The sequence below is a fragment of the Moschus berezovskii genome, chromosome 7 (genome assembly GCF_049115385.1).
Source record: "Moschus berezovskii isolate FMDL1 chromosome 7, NW_MosBer_1.0, whole genome shotgun sequence".
NCBI lineage: Eukaryota > Metazoa > Chordata > Mammalia > Artiodactyla > Moschidae > Moschus > Moschus berezovskii.
The window spans coordinates 89,116,025-89,137,812 of record NC_142466.1 but is presented as its reverse complement, the minus strand read 5'-3'; the positions used below and the strand labels follow the sequence as shown (position 1 = coordinate 89,137,812).

General features: G+C 46.1%; 1 protein-coding gene and 1 non-coding gene across 5 annotated transcripts in view; both read left to right on the top strand.

Moving 5' to 3' along the window:
* FANCC (FA complementation group C) overlaps nucleotides 1–21,215 on the top strand; it is a 330,131-nt gene extending 308,916 nt beyond the window's left edge. For 3 of the 4 annotated variants that reach the window (XM_088838102.1, XM_088838101.1, XM_088838099.1), the window contains 4 exons: nucleotides 1,997–2,072; nucleotides 7,536–7,716; nucleotides 12,027–12,233; nucleotides 20,226–21,215. In XM_088838102.1, coding sequence (XP_088694228.1) covers nucleotides 1,997–2,072; nucleotides 7,536–7,716; nucleotides 12,027–12,233; nucleotides 20,226–20,369 — 608 coding nt within the window. In that variant the 3' untranslated portion in view covers nucleotides 20,370–21,215. The remainder of the gene's footprint in view (nucleotides 1–1,996; nucleotides 2,073–7,535; nucleotides 7,717–12,026; nucleotides 12,234–20,225) is intronic. The other variant, XM_088838100.1, reaches the window with a different exon arrangement.
* Nucleotides 18,743–18,849, top strand: LOC129557695 (U6 spliceosomal RNA). The gene has a single exon (XR_008686286.2). It is a non-coding gene; the product is annotated as a U6 spliceosomal RNA (small nuclear RNA).
* Nucleotides 21,216–21,788: the final 573 nt, after the last annotated feature.

Here is a 21,788-nt window from a genome sequence, read left to right as displayed (position 1 = left end):
AAGAAAGGAAAACAATGGCCTCTAGCTGGGTTTTGACAGTCTGTTCTGGTTAACACAAGGCCTCTGCTCGTGCCAGGAAGGTCCACCTGGATGCCAGGAACAGGCTAAGACTTGGCTGATTTGGAATAAAACAGTACATTTATCTTTATTTCATTCTTTCTTCTCTGTGCCCCCTGCTGCAAATGAAAAGATAAAATGATGAATGACGCTAAGGAAATTTAGGGGAAATTTCTCCTAACCTAGCCAAGGGAAGTCTTTTGGAAGAATTCAGTAAGTGTGTTAGACCACAGCCGCCTGTGATTTCATCTGCCAGCCCTCCAGAGGCCATATTCATTTGAGGAAGTGATGATTCTGTCCTCATTCAACTGATGTTGATCTGTTAACATGCCTGTGAGCTCCTGTTTATGAAACGTTTCAGAAATAGAGAATACAGACATCCTTCCACACTAATGCCTGAAATCTAAGGAGAGGTGACACTGAAACAAGACAGACTCTATGCTGTAGAAAAAGGCGTTTCATCTGACCATGGAAAGAGAGGAAGAACCCAAAACATGTCCTTTTTGTGCCATTTCCCCTACCTTTTTTTCCTGAGACTTGAGTAAGTAGATTCACTTGAGGAAAGTATGATTTTTAGGTTTCAGAGCATTTTACAAAATCAAAAATACTCTTCCTTTTTCTAAAAGATAAGTTCTCACCCAAAGTGACCCACTTGACACTGTCCCCTCAGATGCTAGAGATGGAGGTAGAGACAGGCCTGGTGGGATCTCTGGTCAGCAGTTTTGTGGAACTTAACCTGTGGGAACACAATGGGAAAATAAGACGGAGCATCAGTGATCCACTTTCCAGGGGCATGTCTCACAGCCTAAGTCAGATCAGCAAAGTCCAAGGTCATCCTGTGTGGTAAGCGGCTAAATGAGCTCCACAAAAAATATCAGGGTTGTTATTTTTTAAGTTTGGACATCTATAAACTAAAGACTATTTGTGCTGGTTCCTGCATAATTTTCTGCATATTACTTTTGGAAAAAATAATGTTATATCCACAGATTGAAGGGTTTCTTAAGAGTAGAGTCTTCTATTTACCAAAAATTGATTTTATGACCACTGTAAAGTCCTATGAGGTGTAAAAGATGAGTCACTTATGAACCCTGAATATCCAGGAGCTGCAAGTAAAAGAGACATAAAATAACTATCTAAAAAACTAATAAAAGGAGAAAATGAAAATGCCTTGAAAGGCTGCAAATCAAGAGTTATGAGAACTCAGCAGAGGGAGAGAGATAATTTATGATTCTTTAATCTGTAGCATTTGTGGGGTAGCGATGGTTCCTGTATCACTTACATTATCTTTCTGGTGTATTTAATTACAGAATCCATAACTACATGGAAACGTGATAACCTTTTTCAGCTGTTGTTTAAAACTACAGATACATACATGCTCAGAAGTGTTTCAGACCATGGGAAGAATGTGAAACCAGAAAAACTAACTTAAGAAAAGACATTTGTCTTTGTCTGTGTAATATCCATATATTTTTTTTCTGGCCTTTTAAAAAAGTTGTAAACCTGATGTCATATTCTAAATTCATCCCCATCATAGTTGGGAAGCACATTCCTAATTCCTTATTGACTTTTTTTTTTTTTAATTTATTTTGAAACCACAAATTATTAGTGATAGATGAGGGGGTGGGTGAGTAGAAAAGAAAACAAGCTGGGCTTCTTCAACATAGCTTCCTACGTCCTATAGTGGGCTGCCCGTGCAGTCTCATGTACCTGAATTAAAGAGCCTGTGGCGTTTAACTCTGTGTAACACCAACAGGTCTTTCTTCCCAGGCCTGAGAGGTGGGTTCTGGCCGGGATCAGCTTGAGGGTGGTGGTATGGATTCCGTGGACCGGGAAAACTAGGCCTTTCACCTAAACGGGCCCCTTCTGGTCTCCACTGCATTGATTCCTAGTAGGTTTGACTCTTTATCAGCTCCTCTCTGATGGCTCTCTCCATCCACAGATATTCCGCAGGGACTATGGCACCAGTCACTGAAACATATCTCTGAAATGCTCAAAGAAATAGTTGAAGACCACGGGTAAGCAAAGACCGATGACTCCTAGATCTCTTTCACACGTGGTTTCTCTTATCTTTCCCGTGAGCAAGCCTGACAGGGGAAGGCATTGCAAGCATACCTCGGAGATATTGCAGGCTCAGCTCCAGACCATGGCAATAAAGTGAATCACGTGACCTTTCTGGTTCCCCCGTGTGTATGAAAGCGAGGTTTACACTGTTCTATAGTCTATTTACTGTTCAGTGGCATTATATCTTTAAAAAACGTGTACATACCTTAATTTAAAAATACTTTATTGCTAAAAAATGGCAGTGACTCATAATCCTTTTGCTGGTGGAGGATTTGCCTCGATGATGACGCTGCTGAGTGATCAGGGTGGTAGATGCTAAAGGTTGGAGGGTTGGAGTGGCTGTGCAAGTTTCTTAAGACAGCATGAAGTCGGCCACATCAACTGACTCTTCCCTTCACAAATGATTTCTCTGTAACATGCAGTCCCTTTTGATAGCGTTTTCCCCACAGCAGAACTGCTTTCAAAATTCGAGTCATTCCTTTCAAACCCTGTCACTGCTTTATCATCTAAGTGTATGTGATGTTCTAAATTCTGTGTTACAACTTCAGCAGTGTTCACAGCAGCTTCACCAGGAATAGATTCCACCTCAAGAAACCACTTTCTTTGCTCATCTGTAAGAAGCACATCCTCATCTGTTAGAGTTTTATCATGAGACTGTCGCCTTCCTGTCTTCAGTCTCCACCTCCAGTTCTCAGTTACTTCCTCCACTAATGTCGTAAACCCCTCATAGGCATCCATGAGGGTTGGAATCAACTTCTTCCAAACTCCTGTTAATGTTGATATTTTGACCTCTTCCCATGAGTCACAGGAGAAGGCAATGGCAAGCCACTCCAGTACTATTGCCTAGAAAATCCCATGGATGGAGGAGCCTGGTAGGCTGCAGTCCATGGGGTCGCTAAGGGTTGGACACAACTGAGCAACTTCACTTTCACTTTTCACTTTCACACATTGGAGAAGGAAGTGGCAACCCGCTCCAGTGTTCTTGCCTGGAGAATCCCGGGGACAGGGGAGCCTGGTGGGCTTCCGTCTATGGGGTCACACAGAGTCGGACACGACTGAAGTGACTTAGCAGCAGCAGCAGCATGAGTCACAAGTGTTCTCGATGGCATCCACAGTGATGAATCCTTCCCAGAAGGTTTTCTGTTTACTTTTGCCCAGATCCCATGGAGGAGTCACCCTCTATACCAGCTATTTGTTTTGTTTGTTTTGTTTTTAGTCACTGAGTCATATCTGACTCTTTGTGACCCTATGGACTGTAGCCCACTAGGCTCCTCTGTCCATGGGACTTCCCAGGCAAGAATATTCCTCCAGGGAATCTTCCCAGCCCAAGGATTGAACCTGCATCTCCTGCATTGGCAGGAGGATGCTTTACCCTGAGCCACCAGGGAAGCCCATGGCAGTTACAGCCTTATGAAATGTTTTTCTTAAATAGTGAGAGTTGAAAGTCAGAATGACTCTTTGATTCATGGACTGCGGGATGGATGTTGTGTTAACAGGCATGTAAACAGCGTTCATCTCATTGTACATCTCCATCAGAGCTCTTGGGTGTCCAGGTGCAATGTCAATGAGCAGTATTATTTTGAAAGGAATCTTTTTTTTTTTTTCCTGAGCAGTAGATCTCAACAGTGGGCTTAAAATATTCAGTATGTTCAGTTACTCAGTCATGTCCACCTTTTTGTGACCCCATGGACTGCAGCCTGCCAAGTTCCTCTGTCCATGGGATTCACCAGGCAAGAATACTGGAATGGCTTGCCACTTCCTTCTCCAGAGAAAATATTCAGTAAAACATTGTAAATAGACGTGCTGTCATCCAGGCTTCATTGTTCCACTGACAGAGCATAGGCAGAGTAGATTTCACATCATTCTTCAAGGCCCTAGGATATCCAGAATGGTAAATAAGCATTGACTTCAACTTGAAGTCACCGACTACATTAGTCCCTAGCAAGAGAGTTAGTCTGTCTTTTGAAGCTTTGAAGCCAGGCATTGATTTTTCCTCTCCAGCTATAAGAGTCCTAGATAGCATCTTCTTCTAATATAAAGCTATTTCATCTATATTGAAAATTTGTTGTTTAGTGTAGCCAGCATCATTAATAACTTTCTGCAGCTTCTACACCAGCACCTGCTGCTTCACCCTTCACTTTTATGTTGTGGAGATGGCTTCTTTCCTTAGACCTCATGAACCGACCCATGCTGGCTTCAGACTTTTCTTCTGCAGCTTCTTCAGTTGAGTCAGTGATGCCACCCAACCATCTCATTCTCTGTCATCCCCTTCTCTTCTTGCCTTCAATCTTTCCCAGCATCAGGGTCTTTTCCAATTGAAGAAAAGGGCATTAGTTGGACTAATTTCAATATTGTTGTGTCTCAGGAATAGGGAGGCCCAAAGAGAAGGAGATAAGACAACCAACTGGTAGAGCAGTCAGAACACACAGATTTATTGTTTAAGTTCATCAGCTTACATGGGCACAGTTCATGGTACCCCAAAACAATTACAGTAGCAACATCAAAGATCACAGATCACCATGATCAATATAATGGAAAAGTTTGAAATATTATGAGAATCACCACAATGTATACAGAAACAGGAAATGGGCAAATACTGTTGGAAAAATAAAGTCAGTAGGCTTGCTTGATGCCAGGTTGCCGCAACCTTCGATCTGTGAAAAAAAAACACCATTTTCTGTGGAGCGCAGTAAGATGAGGTATGGCTGCATTGGTCTGTTACCATCCCCAAACACGCAAACACATTGCTGAATAAGAAGTGGAGGAAGCACTGCAAGCAGCTCAGAATAAATAGGCTGCATGTGTAAATACCTGGCCTAGAAGCTGTTGTGAGTAATGGCTGGTGTTAGATTTTGAAATGTACAAGTATAACAATACATAGAATAGACCTTAGGAAAAAAGCACCGCTCACGTGCTGCACCCCGTCACCCATTCCCCTCCCCCTGGCTTGCCGAACAAGAATGGCATCCCTCTAGGCCCTTCTGTCTACTCTGCCTCTCTAGGGAAGGAAATTCTAAACGTCTCCTGCATGGTAGGATGAAATGTTTCTTTTCCACCTCTTGGTAATAAATTTTTGTCTGAAGTTAGAAAATCCATTCTAACATAATATCTAATATTATATTAGATAAATAAAATATTAGGGAAATAACACACATATTATTTCCCTAGAACCACTCACATTTAGACTTTGCTAAGTTCTTTGCAACATAGTGCCCTCCGGCTTCCTCTTAACTTCCTTGCTTTTAGAGTATTTTATTCATTGTCTATACTAGTCTATTCAGGTAGACATAAGAGACCCAGTTCGATCCCTGGGTTGGAAAGATCCCTTGGAGAAGGAAATGGCAACTCATTCCAATATTCTTGCCTAGAGAATCCCATGGACAGAAGAGCCTGGCAGGCTGCAGTCCATAGGGTCACACAGAGTCGGACATGAGTAAAGTGACTTAGCATGCATGCACGCACACTAGTCTACTAAGACTGTCTTTATTTGTTCCCTTTGCCACTTTTCCTACTTGAAATTCTCTATACTCTCATTACTGGCCATCACAAATTGTGGCTGGTGCTCTTTTGCTTATCATCACTGATGCAGGTTTGGGTGCCAATTACTCACCCCACCCCAAAACTCTTACCAGCAGGAGAGACAGACAGCCAAGTGGACATCAGAGGACTTGCCTAACAACCTGCCATGCCCTGGCAGCCCCCGATGCACCATCTGGTTATCTATATTGAAGAGCAGGACTGAGGCCCCAAACTTCTTGGGGCCTCGCCTGAACCGAATCTGCCTCCACTAGGCTTCAGGCCACCTGCTGGGAGGGGTCTGTGAGTAGCTTTAGGCACCTTCTCAGTCAGCCCCATGGGACTGCCTTGCACACTAAACTCCTAGAGGAAAGGAGGGAGAATTCCCAGCACGGGATGCCCACGTGGGAGCAAGGGGCATGGGGGAGACCCTGCTCAGCTTACTCGTCTGTGAGCAGGAAGGAGACCCCATGGAGCCTGTTCCTTGCTTTTGGACCCTAACCCAGCCCACCACTCAGGTGGCCCCTCGAGCATCAGCTCTCCCTCTGGTGGGGACAAGGAAGTAAGAGGAATGCTCCTCTTTGTTCCTTTTCTGTCGTTGTTTGGCAAACTAAATCTCACAGTTTACTCACCTGTTCTTGGGGGACAGGAGGAAAGCAGTGGCTGGAAGACTATAAAGAAAGCTGAGCGCCGAAGAATTGATGCTTTTGTGGTGTTGGGGAAGACTCTTGAGAGTCCTTTGGACTGCAAGGAGATCAAACCAGTCAATCATAAAGGAAATCAGTCCTGAATATTCATTGGAAGGACTGATGCTGAAGCTGAAACTCCAATACTTTGGCCACCTGATGCAAAGAAATGACTCACTGGAAAAGACCCTGATGCTGGGAAAGATTGAAGGCAGGAGGAGAAGGGGATGAGAGTGGATGAAATGGTTGGATGGCATCACTGACTCAATGGACATGAGTTTGAGTAAGCTCCAGGAGTTGGTGAAGGACAGGGAGGCCTGGCATGCTGCAGTCCATGGGGTCACAAGAGACAGACACAACTGAGTGATTGAACTGAACTAAACTGAACTGCTGCTGCTGCTGCTAAGTCACTTCAGTCGTGTCCGACTCTGTGTGACCCCATAGACGGAAGCCCACCAGGCTCCCCGTCCCTGGGATTCTCCACGTAAGAACACTGGAGTGGGTTGCCATTTCCTTCCCCAATGTGTGAAAGTGAAGTTGCTCAGTCGTGTCCGACCCTTAGCGACCCCACGGACTGCAGCCTACCAGGCTCCTCCATCCATGGGATTTTCTAGGCAATAGTACTGGAGTGGCTTGCCATTGCCAAACTGAACTGAAAAACTCATAATTGCAAAAATTGACCAGAACCTTTTGTTTTGTGAGAAAAGGAATAGCGTGTGTTTCCTCCTGCATCCCCTCTCTGGGCTCTGCCTGGACCCCAGGGGGGTCCCCTCATTTCTGCTCTGGGCTACCTGGGTGGCTGCCCTGTGGCTTGGGGGCCCCATCTCCACAGCAGCCTGGCTGTGCGGGCCAGACAGAGGGCAGAGTGGTGCACCTGCAGGCTCTCACCTTGCATCGTTCTTGCTGGTCATGGGCCAAAACCTTCCTTTTTCCAATGTCTGTGCTCACTCAGGGGCCCTAGGTGTCAAGATTTAAAAGTCTGAGGTCCTCAGGGTACAGGTGGTTTGGGGAAGCCTGCCTTTGAACATCCTGTGATGGGTTCCGGGTGGCATTTTGAGCTCTTTCTCTGAGCCTGACTTGTATTCCTTCCAAGCTTTACTTCAGTGGATAAGAACAATTGAAGCCAACCATTCACAGACAGTACAGTCACTTTAAGAACCTAAAGGGAAAAGAAATCAAGTTGCCTAACTGCCATGTGTTTTGTTTCTGTTCCAGGTCCTACGGAGGCCCCTTTGAGAGCTGGTTTTTGTTTGTTCACTTTGGAGGATGGGCTGATATCACGGCTGAGCAGTTACTGATGTCGGAAGCTGAAGCTGAACCCCCAGAGGCCCTGCTGTGGCTCCTGGCTTTCAGCTGCAGCCCAGGTACCGGGCATCAGCAGAGAGCACAGACCATGGTAGGTGGCACAGCCCAAGGCATGCGGCCTCAGGGACGGTCTCTCAGGTGCAGGAAGGGACCCTGCGATGGTGGGTTTGGCTTTCACTGACCTCCAGGTACCTCAGCAGGTACAGGAAGACATGGGCCTGGAAGAGTGAGTGGGACCTGGGTGTGCAGGCGAGATATTTTCTTGCCCTCAGGAGTGGACCTGAAGGCCAGGTCTCCCAGGGCACCGAGGAAACAAGTGCAGCCCTTCTGTCCCTGGGCCATTCTCTCTCCTTAGTCACTGCTGCTCTGTCCTGAATCACAGGCGTGCCGGCCTGGGGGCAGCACCCTCCAGGGGCTGTCATACAGGGTCAGACCCTCTTCTAAGGAGCACCATCCTCTTTCTTCTCTGCGGCCTGGCCCCGTCTGCTTCCCTCTTGACTTAAGTCCTTTCTTGGATCAGTCAGTAGATCCTCACAGTACCGGCTTTGTTTAGAACTCTTACTAAAGTAATCACATGATATTAACCACTTAGCTTCTGAAAAAAGGACTTGGTCGTTTCCTAAATAACAGAGCAGCAAAGTACAGGAGTGGCTAAGTGTCCATTGCAAAGACAGTTGTTATTTTGTGTGGAATATGATAATTACAGGAGCCATGTATTGATTAAAGGCATTTGCGCCTTCCTTACAAACATTTATTTGCTGGTTTTTAAAAGTTCAACTACCACCGCTTTTTCCTGATTTTAATAATTAAAGGGAGTGGGTTTCTTTATGTAGAGAGCAGTGCTCCCATTTGCTTGATGTTTTCTGCTGTTTGAAAAAAACAGAGACTAGTTCAGTATGGCTGTATATTTTACTTGTTAAAAAGCATGTTACATGGCAGGGGCAAGAAAAGTTTGTGATTTCAAAAAGTTGCAATTTGGTGATCATTCTGGATCCCAAATAGAACATTTTTTAAAATAGAAATTAACATGTATTTCAAGATTGCTATCAGATTAAAAAGAGCTTACTATTTTTTTCCCTTTTAAAATATCACATTAAAGAGAATCCTAATTTGTTTTTGGGCTTCCCCAATGGCTTAGTGGGTAAAGAATCTGTCTGCAGTTCAGGAGGCAAAGGAGACGTGGATTTGATCCCAGGGTTGGGAAGATCCCGTGGAGGAGGAAATGGCAACCCGCACTAGTATTCTTGCCTGGAGAATCCAATGAACAGAGCAGCCTGGCCGGGCTACAGTCCATGGGGTTGCAAAGAGTCAGACACGACTGAGCACACAGCACTTATGAATACTAATGATTTCTGAAGCTTTTTACATATATTTCATATTTGATTCTGTATTAACTAAACTGATAGGTTTTATGTTAAATTCCATATGGATCACAGAAACGGACAGATTACTTTTGAAGTATAGAGAAGTAAATAGTCCCATAAGATTTGTTTTCTAGAGAGCTCTGCATTGGCATATCTTTCTACCAGCTAAGTTCGTCCTTTTTTGGTTTATTTTTTAATGAAACTTACACATAGTTCTCACTCAGGGGGTGCTTTGGAAGCCTGGATAAAAACAGATTAGATCACTCAGAGGAGCTTAGCGCCAGGACGTCAGTTTCCTTCCTAGCAGTTCTGTCGGAGGCGGCTGTCTGCCTGGGACTGAGGCCCTGGTGTGAGTGGTATCCTGGGGAGCAGCAGGGCCCAGCTCTCCTAGTTTAACTAGTAGTATTAATACATAGTTCTCACTCCCCTGGGTTTTGTGAGCTTAATCCCTTTGATGGGTCTGTTGGGTGACTTGACAGACTGTGAACTACCTTTAAAAACATGATTATTGTATGATTTGACTGAGCTTGACATTACTTGTGCTTTTGCCTTAAAGTGAAACTGAAAGTGTTAGTCGCTCAGTCGTGTCCGACTCTTTGTAACCCCATGAACTGTGTAGCCCACCAGGCTCCGCTGTCCATGGAATTCTCTGTGAGAATACCTGTGCTTTTGCCTTAAAAGGCATAATTAAATCACAATACTGAACTGGATGTGATAGTGTCCTGTGGCTGGAAACGTCACCTCTGCTGGGCATCCTTGAGATTCAAGATTGGGGCAGGTGGTGATGGGAGCTCGAGGTGGGGAACAGCAAAGAGCAACCATTTCTGCCTGGGATGCAATATGGCCTGTGCAAATACCCACTCCTGTCTCTGCAGACTGTGTTCTCTGCCAGCCAGTGTTCACTTCCTTTTGTTAACTTTGAACTGAATCATGATAAAAAACAAAAACTTCCTATGTTTGTATACTTTTAAGAATTAAGTGAGGGTTCATACACTTCAACCCTGTCGTTCCCCTAGGAATTCTCCTAAGGAAGTAATTAGAGAGCTGTGTAAAGATTTATATACAGGATCATTACAGTGTTGTTTGTAACTACAATAACTGGAAATGGACTACACTTGCAGTAGTAAGGATATTGTCATGTATTGCAGCCACACAGTGGGCTTCCCTGATAGCTCAGTTGGTAAAGAGCCTGCCTGCAACGCAGGAGACCCTGGTTCGATTCCTGGGTCAGGAAGATCCACTGGAGAAGGGATAGGCTACCCACTCCAGTACTCTTGGGTTTCCCTTGTGGCTCAGCTGGTAAAGAATCCACCTGCAATGTGGGAGACCTGGGTTCAATCCCTGGGTTGGGAAGATTCCCCTGGAGAAGGGAAAAGGTATTTTGTATCCAGTATTCTGGCCTAGAGAATTCCATGGACTGTATAGTTTGGGGTTGCAAAGAGTCAGACACGACTGAGTGACTTTCACTTCACAGCCACAGAATAGCATCTGCCATGGAAGATCGTGTTATCAAAGAACTTGTGCTATACAGATAATGGTAAGTTGTGTATAGTGCACTGTGAAAACCCTCGAATACAGTTCCTTGTATATAGTGAGTGCTGTGTTCACAATGCATAGAGAAAAGATGACAAAGATATAGACATCACTTTTTATAAGTCTCTTTGAATAGTGGTTACTGTCATTTTGATTTTTTTCTTTTTACCCTTTTGTTCAAATGTTTTACAGTAAGCATATGTAAATTTTCATACTGAGGGATAAAAATTAATACTTAGAAAAGAAAGCTTATATTTTTCTCCTTAAAAGATTAGAAAGCATTAACATTTTTGGCATGTGAGGAAGGTATTTGAAGGGAAAGGTGGCCTGGAGTAAAAGAGAAAGAAAAAAGACAAGCCTCAGGGAATACTGGGTGAGGGGAGAAGATGAACAAGAACATGATTATGGAGGCATCGCTTCCTAAGGCCTGACATTTTTGCAGACCAGCCTAGATGCAGGACGGCCGTGGGCTCCTGTAGATGCCATCAGGGTGGGCCCAGACAAGAGGTGGTGAGGGAGTGGCCCTCTCCTGTTAGGACGTAGCCCTCCACCATGGAAGGGCCCAGGGTGCAGTTTCTCACGGCCTTGCATTGTGGTCAGAGTTGCTCACACAACACTGCTAGTATGTTGGAATTTATGACAGACTTCATTGAATGAAGTCTTAACTTTCAGAGAAAAAAAGAACTCACACAAAATCCATAAAATTGGTCATGGGAATTTTTAGAGTAGGCCTAAGTGTCCTTTTGAAAATGAGGGAGCATAGCTGTTCATGAGTTCCATGTGGCATTTTGGATCTACAACTTTCAGTTTTTGCTTTGTTTTCCAAGTCACAACTTGATGTACCATTCTTATAGCAAACAGAAGTCTCAGCATGAAATAAATATTTTTTATGCAGAAACAACCCACAGACCTGTAACAATCCCTATTATTATATGGATTCCACAGACTTGTGACCTCTGCTTGAGCTTTAAATATGTATGAACAGTGTCCCAGTGTCTAAAACAAAACAAATGTGGTGTGTGTATGTGTGTCTGTGTTTGAGCCGGCACTCCCTTCCCACCAAAGATGGCAAAAGGCAAACCTCATTCTTATCAGCACATTGACTCAGTGGAGGTCCAAGCACGGGGCTTTAATTGATCCGTGGCTGTGATAGTGAGCAAGTCTTCAAGGAGCCTTTTGTTCTTTTCCCACAATATAAAAATATGACTACATTCTGCTGAGGACTTTTCTCCATTTCCTTTTGTACAACAACAACAAAAAAAGTCAATTTCTGGCATAGTGCCCTGGCTGCTTAGTGAGCAAGACGAAAGTCAAGAAATTTCCATTACGCCCATTTGGTTTTGTGTGGAGCAGTGTGTAAACTCAGACATGGTCCACCCTCTCTGCCCTCCCTCGGGCGCCAGACCTCTCCTGTTTCTGGGGCTGCTTCAGAGAAGTGAATCATCCTCACCCCAAACGTGTCCCAGCCCTCCCCTGATCTCTTCCTTTGAAATTATATTCCCAGGTGGAGGTGAAGACAGTGCTTGGCCGCCTCACGAAGCTGTTCAGGAGTCCAACCCTCTCAGCCGGGGATTTGCAGGCAGCAGCTGGAGAGAACCGAGGTGGAGACCCCAGACCGCCTGCTTGTCAGCAGCTGGTCAGACGCCTCCTCCTGCACTTTCTGCTCTGGGCTCCTGGAGGACACGCGATTGCCCGGGAAGTCATCACCCTCGTAAGTCTCCCCTTTTCTGGCGTCCTGGTTCTCATTCACAACCCCAGCGAAGCATGGCTTCCCTCAAGGGCCTGGCCTTTGAAGAGCCTGTGTCCCAGGATGCTGTCCAAGCATGGATGGACAGGAAGGGAAGAGACAGCCAGGCCAGACGGGGAGCCTGCCCTGTGCAACACCTGCATGGCATAGAGGAGGGAAGAGGGCCGCAGATAAGGAAGGAGACTGCTCCTGGGTGACACAGTTCATGGCCAGGGTCCAGGCTGAAAGCTGGTCTCCTATCTCCTCAGGCCATCTTTCTGTTACAGTGCGTGACTCTTCCTCCTTGCGAAGAAAAACAAGATTTCACTGAGAATGTGCTCACTGCAGCGGCTCAGAGTTTAATTTTTAAATTTAAAAAATATTTGCTAATTACAAAGAAATTCTTCCTCAGTTCAGTCCAGTCGCTCAGTAATGTCCGACTCTTTGCGATCCCATGGACTGCAGCACGCCAGGCTTCCCTGTCTATGAGTTTGAGCTTACTCAAACTCATGTCCATCGAATCGGTGATGCCATCCAGCCATCTCATCCTCTGTTGTCCCCTTCTCCTCCTGTCCTCAATCTTTCCCAGCATCAGGGTCTTTTCCAATGAGTCAGTTCTTCACATCAGGTGGCGAGAGTATTGGAGTTTCAGCTTCAGCATCAGTCCTTACAATGAATATTCAGGACTGATTCCCTTTAGGATGGACTGGTTTGATCTCCTTGCAATCCAAGGGACTCTCAAGAGTCTTCAACATCACATTTCAAAAGCCTCAATTCTTCGGCGCTCAGCTTTCTTTATACTCCAACATTCACATCCATACATGACTACTGGAAAAACCATAGCTTTGACCAGATGGACCTTTGTTGGCAAAGGAATGTCTCTGCTTTCTTAATATGCTGTCTAGGTTGGTCATTAGCTCTTCAGTTCAGTTCAGTCGCTCAGTCGTGTCCAACTCTTTGCGACCCCATGAATCACAGCACGCCAGACCTCCCTGTCCATCATCAACTCCCGGAGTGCACTCAAACTCATGCCATCCAGCCATCTCATTCTCTGTCGTCCCCTTCTCCTCCCGCCCCCAATCCTTCCCAGCATCAGAGTCTTTTCCAGTGAGTTAACTTGTCGCATGAGGTGGCCAAAGTATTGGAGTTTCAGCTTTAGCATCAGTCCTTCCAATGAACACCCAGGATTGATATCCTTTAGAATGGACTGGTTGGATCTCCTTGCAGTCCAAGGGACTCTCAAGAGTCTTCTCCAGCACCACAGTTCAAAAGCATCAATTCTTCGACGATCAGCTTTCTTCACAGTCCAACTCTCACATCCATACATGACCACTGGAAAAACCATAGCCTTGACTAGACAGACCTTTGTTGGCAAAGTAATGTCTCTGCTTTTTAATATACTATCTAGGTTGGTCATAACTTTCCTTCCAAGGAGTAAGCATCTTTTAATTTCATGGCTGCAGTCAGCATCCACAGTGATTTTGGAGCCCAAAAAAATAAAGTCTGACACTGTTTCCACTGTTTCCCCATCTATTTCCCATGAAGTGATGGGACAGATGCCATGATCTTTGTTTTCTGAATGTTGAGCTTCAAGCCAAGCTTTTCACTCTCCTCTTTCAATTTCATCAAGAGGCTTTTTAGTTCCTCTTCACTTTCTGCCATAAGGGTGGGGTAGTGTCATCTGCATATCTGAGGTTATTATTTTTCCCAGCAATCTTGATAGCTCTTCAGTTCAGTCGCTCAGTCGTGTCCGACTCTTAGCGACCCCATGAACCACAGCACGCCAGGCCTCCCTGTCCATCACCAACTCCCGGAGTTCACTCAAACTCATGTCCATCGAGTCGGTGATGCCATCCAGCCACCTCATTCTCTGTCATCCCCGTCTCCTCCCACCCCCAAGGGAAGTGCAAATCAAAGCCACAATGAGGTACTGCTCCATACCCACTAGGACATACGTGTGAGTGCTCAGTCGCTTCAGTTGTGTCCGACTCTTTGTGACCCTATGGACTGTAGCCTGCCTGTCTCCTCTTTCCATGGGATTGAATACTGGAGTGGATTGCCATGCCCTCCTCCAGGGGATCTTCCTGACCCAGGGACTAGGACATACGTTATAAACCAAGTCAAACAAAATGGAAGATGTGTCATGGTAAGGACGTGGAAAACTGGACACTCACCTTTCCAGTTGGGAATATTAAAATGATGCAGCCACTGTGAGAAGAGTTTGATGGTTCCTTAGAAATTTAAAGATAGAATCACCGTATAATCCAGCTGTTCAGCTTCTGTGTGTGTACACAAAGGAACTGAAAGCACGGACTCAAACAGATACTTGTTCACTCCTGCTTATAGCAGTTTTTATGCCTCATAGCCAAAAGACAGAAACAGCCCAAATGCCCATCACAGATGAATGGATAAACCAAATATGCTTTGTACATACAGTAGAATATTATTCAGCCTTACAGTGAATGAATGACACATGCTACAACATGGATGAAGCTTGAGGGCTAAGTAAAATACACCAGACACAAAAAAGGACAAATACTTTATGATTGTACTCATGTGAGGTACCTAGAATAGGTAAATTCATAGACAGATAGTAGAATCTAGTGGGGAGTGGTGCAGAGTTCCTGTTTGGGATAATGAGCAAGTTATGGAAATGGACAGTAGCGGGGATTGTACAACACTGTGAATATAATTCATGCCACTGAATTGTGCATTTAAAAATGGTTAAAATAGCAAATTTTATGTTATAAGCTCATCTCAAAAAAAAATGCTGTTTTTTTTGTTTCTAACTTTTTATAATACATATACATTAAAGTATAACTTGATGAATTTTCACAAACCAAAAACACCCATGCACCCAGCAACCAAATCAAGAAAGGAATGTTCCCAGTACCCAGACGCCCCCTCCTGCTCTCTCCTGCTCTGTCTGAATGTGAGCGTGAAGCAAGTCCCAGTGACCAGTGGGACTGCCAAAAACTCAGTCACCAGTGCCCGGAAGGTTCTCCTTGGTCCTGGGAGAACAAGGTGTGTGGGGCAGGTGGGCCACACAGCCAGCCTGTCAGGCCATCCTCTGGGGCTCAGACAGAAGACCTCCCAGAGCCTGGGTGTGGCCGAGAGTAGAAGAGGACTTGCTTGTCATATGCAGGATGCCATCTCCTCAGGGCCCGCCCCAGCACAGCGATCTGTCGTATGCTTTTATAAAGTGCACATTTCACCTCCAAATCCATTTGGGGTGGGAGAACTCCATAGGTGAGAGCTAAAGAATGTCCTCATACCTGTAGAACTGGGTATCACTAACTTTCCTCTCTGGCCAGGAATAAATTATAATAGTCACTTGTCAGCCACTGCCTCAGCCAGATCAAGGTCAACATCAGCAGTGCTACATCACATTGATAGGAAGTGATGCAAATGGCACTTGACCTCTATGGCCTTCCTACCCCAAACCTATAACCCTAGTCTAATTATGAAGAAAACAATTGACAAACTCCAGGTGAAGGACATTTGACAAAAATACCTGACCAATACGCCTGAAGACTGTCAAGGTCATCAAAAACCGGGAAGTCTGAGAAACTGTCACAGCCAGCAAGAGCCTAAGGAGGGTCGATGGATAAATGTGGTGGCTCAGATGGGCTCCTGGGCCGGAAGAAGGACATTAGGGAAAAACTGAGGGCAGAATAAAGTCTGACCTAAAAGTCGGGTTAATAAAGGGAATAGATGCTGGCTCTTTCATTCTGACAAACGTACTGAACTAATGTAAGATGCCAACAGGAAACCTGAGTGTGGGGGCGTGGGACGGCTCTGCATTATCTTTTTGGTCAAACTATAAATCTAAAATTGTTTCAAAACTGAAAGTTATTTTAAAAGTTAAGGGGACTTCCCTGGTGGTCTGCTGGGTAAGACTCTGAGTTTCAATGCAGGGGGCCCAGGTTCAATCCCTGGTGGGGAAACTGTATCCCACATGCTGCAACTAAGACCCATCACAGCCAAATTATATATATATATAAATGTATTTATGTATATATATATATATATATAAATTTAAAAAAAACATACATATATGAGAAGTGGCTTCCCAGGTGGCACTAGTGGTAAAGAACCCACCTGCTAATGCAGGAGAACTAAAAGACACGGGTTTGATCCCTGCGTTGGGAAGATCTCCTGGAGGAGGAAATGCCTGGAGAATCCCATGGACAGAGGAGCCTGGCAGACTACAGTCCATAGGGTTGCAAAGAGTTGGACACGACTGAAGCAACTTAGCACGCATATATAAAAAAACCTGTTTTCAAAAACAAAAATGTCAAAAGCAGGCACTTCTGAATCATGCGAGCATTAGTGGTATTTTTGTTGCCTGACCTCTGACTTCCTGCCCAGGCCCTGGAACCTGGGGGAGGGGCCTCAGCCCAAGGAGCCTGCTCAGGCCTGGCCGCCAGTCCTCCCTGAGCCTGTGTTCTCCTACTCCCACATCCTGTCCCCTGGGGGTGGAAAGCAGGCCAGGGAGATCACAGAGTCCCAGCCCATAGGGTGTGAGAGAATACAGTCTAGGGAGAGCTCCTCAGAGACACCCAGTTCTCTGCTTCCGTATTCCAACCATATTTCCCTCCATTCCAGAACAGTCCACATTCACACGGACCACCCTCTCAGGTCTCACCCACAGAACGGCCACTGTGACTCAGGCGCTGGTCATGTCACCAAGCTCAGGCTTGCATTGATGCCAGAGGCCAATTCCCACAAAACAGCTCAACCCCAGTCAACACTGCTGATCTACACCTGAGCCTGGGGGAGCTCGGAAAACGCCCCCGCACATCTTCATTCACTTCCATAAGTCAGCTCAGCTGCAAAAGAAAAAAACCATTAAAGGATGAAACGCAGTGTTTGTTTTCCTGCACTGCTTCCTTAGCGGGTGGGCGCTGGCCTCCCGGCACCTCAGAACCTGTCGTAGCTCAGGGTACCTCCTGGGCTCTGTCCTTAGAGATGTTCTGAAACTGTCTTCATACTAACATACTGGCCTTCCTACTCGAAGGCTTCCTGTAGTGCCACATGGTCTGTTGAAGGCAGCCCGGTAAGCACTGCTATGAGCGGAACAGGTGCAAAGAGTCCCCCCAGCACTGGCTCCTCCCGGGGTCCTCTTTGAGCACCCTGGGAAGAGCTCCGGGCCAGGTCTGCTTGACTGGCAACAGGTGCTGGCCAGTTGGGAATGCCTGGGCTCAGTGGGACAGCCTTTCTTTCCCAGGGGCTTTGGCATCACCACCCCCAGAGCCCCAGCCCTGGCCTGGCTTCGATGAGAAAGAGAGTAGGGAGCAGAGCCAGCCCCCGGCCAGGCCCTGGTCTTGCTGTCTTTGTGTGAGCTCTAGGCTCTGAGCCCTGTGTTCTCTGCACCGTGTTCCATCCTTATCCGAGTGGCCCCATGTGCTGTCAGCTCACCTTCCTCCTCTCGTGGCCCCACACCCCAGCCTCTGCCGCAGGATGCTCCCCACCGACTGCTTCCTCGGGCTCAGCTTCTGAGTCCCCACTGACTCCCTTGGTCGGAACCCCTGCCCTCCCCGCCCCTTGCTCTTTGGCCTCTCTGCTCCCGCTCCTGGTTTGCCACCTCCACTCTCTGCTCCTTGCGAGCCTCTGTGATGAGCCTGAGGCACAGGGAGCCCGGCTGGGGCCCAGGCTCCTCCGGCCCCTGAGGCCCATCCTCTGCACCCCCATGGCCTGCCCTGGTTCCCGTTTCTCTCTCTGTCTCCTTCAGTCTTCTGTTGCTGGAGCACCGTGCTCTCAGCCGAAAGGCAGCCCGAATCTGAAATACAGAGTTCAGTTCTGTTGTTGCGGAGCTCATGATGAATTGAAGCCCCGTACAGATGCCCCTGGCCAAGCATCCCTCCCTCAGCGGCAGTGGGGAGTGGCACGTGGGAGCTGTGGTGGCTGGCACAGAGCGTCGGTGATGGCACCGCCACCCTGCATCCAGCTCCGAGGAGGATCTGTGGTCCCTGCGCACTGGAGCGGGAGGCAGTCTTCCTCTCCCCGACCCAGGTTTGGGGAAGTAAATTGTCTTTTAAGGCATCCCAGGAAAGCTCTTGTTGTTTCATCCGTAGAGGTCATCTACAGCATCTGTGACTTCTGAATAAAAGCCAAGAGAAGATGATCTAGACACCAAGAGCCACGTGGAATCTGCCCAGGCCAGCAGCCTGCCCCTGCCCCCAGCCCCTGCAGAGACCCTCCTGGCTTGGGCGGCGGCCAGTGGGTGGCCAGGGAGCACGAGCACTGTCTCGGGGACCAGGGTGTCCCCGCTGTCGCTCACGCAATACCCGTGCCGCCGAGTGATCTGCCTTGACTCACGGACAGAGGTGGCGTGGGACTGAAGGCTGTCCTGGGCCCTGGAGAGTCCCAGGTGGACCAGGGCCGCTGGCCATCCTACCAGAAGGGCCCAGCGTGCACACGGGGAAGGAGCCTGACCGTGGGCTGCTCAGGCGACTTAAACATTTGACTCACACACAGAAAACAAATACACGGTGCTCACTTTGGCAGTGCCTAGCCTGAAATTTGAAGGAGATAGAGATGATTAGCATGGCCCCTGTGCAAGGATGACATGTAGATTTGTGAAGAGTTCTATATTTAAAAGAAAAAAAAAAAGCATAGATTACTCTCAAAAACAGAGGTTCTTATATACTTGTGTCTAAAAAAGCACAGTAAATTCTTCCCACAGATAGATTGTGAGATTCTCCCCCTTTTTGCCGAATTGAACTCTCAGGAAAATGGCACTTAAGGGTACAAACAACTGAGGCAGAAATGACAGTTCCTGTGTTTCCTGCTTGCCTTAAGAGCCAAGTGTTAAAACCTTTCTTGTTGTTGCTTAGTTGCTAAGTCGTGTCTGACTCTTTGCAACCCCATGGTTGCATACAGCATGCCAGGCTTCTCTGTCCACTATCTCTCAGAGTTTGCACAAATTCATGTCCATTGAGTTGGTGATGCTATCTAACCATCTTTTCCTCTGCCACCCTCTCCTCCTTTTGCCTTCAGTATTTCCCGGCATCAAGGTCTTTTCCAATGAGTCTGCTGTTTGCATCAGGTGACCAAAATATTGGAGCTTCAGCATCAGTCATTCTAATGAATATTTTAGGTTGATTTCCTTTAATATTGACTGGTTTAGTCTCCTTGCAGTCTAAGAGTCTTCCCCAGCACCACAATCCAAAAGCATTAATTCTTCACTGCTCAGCCTTCTTTATGGTCCAGCTCATGTACATGTCTACTGGAAAAACCATAGCTTTGATTATACAGACTTTCTGTCGGCAAAGTGATGTCTCTGCTTTTGAATATGCTAAGTTTGTCATAACTTTCCTTCCAAGGAACAAGCATCTTTTAATTTCATGGTTGCAGTCACCGTCTGCAGTTATTTTGGAGCCCAAGAAAATAAAATCTGTTACTGCTTCCACTTTTTCCCCTATTATTTGCCATGAAGTGATGGGATCGGATGCCATGATCTTAGCTTTTTAACTGTTGAGCTTCAACAAGGCTGTGATCCATGAAGGGGGTTAAAATCTTAGGTGCCTATTAAACAAGTGGGCCAGCCGCGAGCCCAAGAATGCCATTTGTAAAGCTGTCTGTGTGAGGACAGGTGGCACTCTCTCTTCAGCATTTTCCAGTTCTCATATTAGAGTGAGCCTTTTGTAGAAAGTCAAGCAGAGGATGCTCATTTGCCTCTGTTTCTCACAGCAAATAACCCCAAAGCTTGTGACAGGTGTTCCAAGAAATAAAGCATTTGTCTGTAGCTGTTGTGTGTTTGAGCTTTAGGAAATGACTCTGTTCACAAGATGGCCAAGGTTTGAGAATGGTCTTGCTTTGCTCATCACCTTGAAAACAAACAAGAGCCCTATGGAGCTGATAGGGATGCAGCTGCCTCTGGGAGACAGGATGGTTATGGTTGGTCCACTGGATGAAGAGATGAGTCTGTCTGCAAAGTGTTTTAATTTGTGTTCTTTTCTGTCCTCATTCCAGATGGCTCAGACGGATGCGATAATGAACGAGATTATTGGCTTCCTGGACTATACTTTGTACAGATGGGATCATCTTTGCGTGGAAGCCCATAGGTCGAGAAAACTGGCCAGAGAGCTCCTCTCAGAGCTGCGAGAGCAAGCCTAGCCCAGGCAGGTTAACCAGTGACTCCACATGAGGAAATGATGGTGCCACTTCTTAACAGCCACAAGTTTGTAGAATGTGTTCCCTCTTCGCATTGTAAAAATGAGCCATAAACATCTTGGCAAGATCTGGTAGTACATGTCTTACAAAAAATGTCAGGTACTTCAGCCTGAATTCAGTGAGATTTACTCACTGATGACAGGATTATGGCTTCAGCAGCCCCTGTGCCTGCTCAGCCCGAATGTCGATAAGAGAATCACTAAAGAAAAGCCTGGATGGGAGAAGAGATTTCTATTTCCTTTTTTCCCCATATCAAACCAAGACACACAACTATTATTTGGATGTTTCAAACTCTTTGGAACAAGAAGTTGGTCATGCACCATTGATCATTTTAGAAAATACCTTAGCCTTTTTCCACTTTTTTAAGAAGTCTGGTAATTGATACCAGTATCTCATCTTATCCACCAGGATGCTCTGTTGCTTTCCTAAGACGTTCTTCATCCAGGATAGTGTGGATCCCTCAAGTTTCCCTCCCTTGGCCGCTGAGCAGAGCCCACCAAGCCCAGCGGCAAGTAGTGGTGACGGGAGAAACACATCTTAGCAATGAAATGAAGCCAGCCCTGGGGCCTTTTGCTTTACATTCGCTAAGCACTGGCTGTTACTGGAAGAGCTCATGTTACCTTTTAAAGGTGGCTGACAGGGTAGGGTTCAGGATGTGTTCTGGAAACATTGGAAGAGATTATATGTCAGCTGTCTTGTTAACTAAAATGGGAGTTGGAAATTTCTAATAAAGAATTGGAACCTCAACAATATTTCTTTCACATCAATTAAAGACATTTTTCCCTTTTAGGTTTATGCTTTTGCTTTTTTGTATATTATCTGTTTGTCGAGTGAGTCAAGACTTTTATGTCCACTTGGATTTATGTATTAGTCATCTCTGAATCTGCCTTATTCTTGGCTTCTGTTTGAGGATGAGTAAAGTTCTGTTGTATTAGACATTAAGCTTTTAGAGGAATTACTTGTTTTGGTATACAGATCCACCCGAAGGTCTGGAAAATTCCAAGACCTTTTGACCTGAGCCTTCCATTTGAGAAATGCTACAGTATGAAAGGTATGCTGTTAAAATACGCTTATCACAAGTGCCATCATGTGCTTCCCTTAGAGCTGAGGATGTCTCTCCTCTGTTGGTTCTTGCCGGAGAAGCTATGTCCAGCTTCAGTGGTAGTGAGTCCCCCCAGACCAAGTGGCCGCTGGGAACCAGACCTCCTTGGGGTAGGGGGAGGGTGCTTCCACGTGGACACCCATTCACACTGTATTTCACAGCAAATAATGAAAACAGGACAGTTATCTACCTCATTGTTTAACCTGCGTTTCTGGAAAGTTCCTTCCTGACCTTGCCTCCGTCTGCCTGTGGTATTTCCT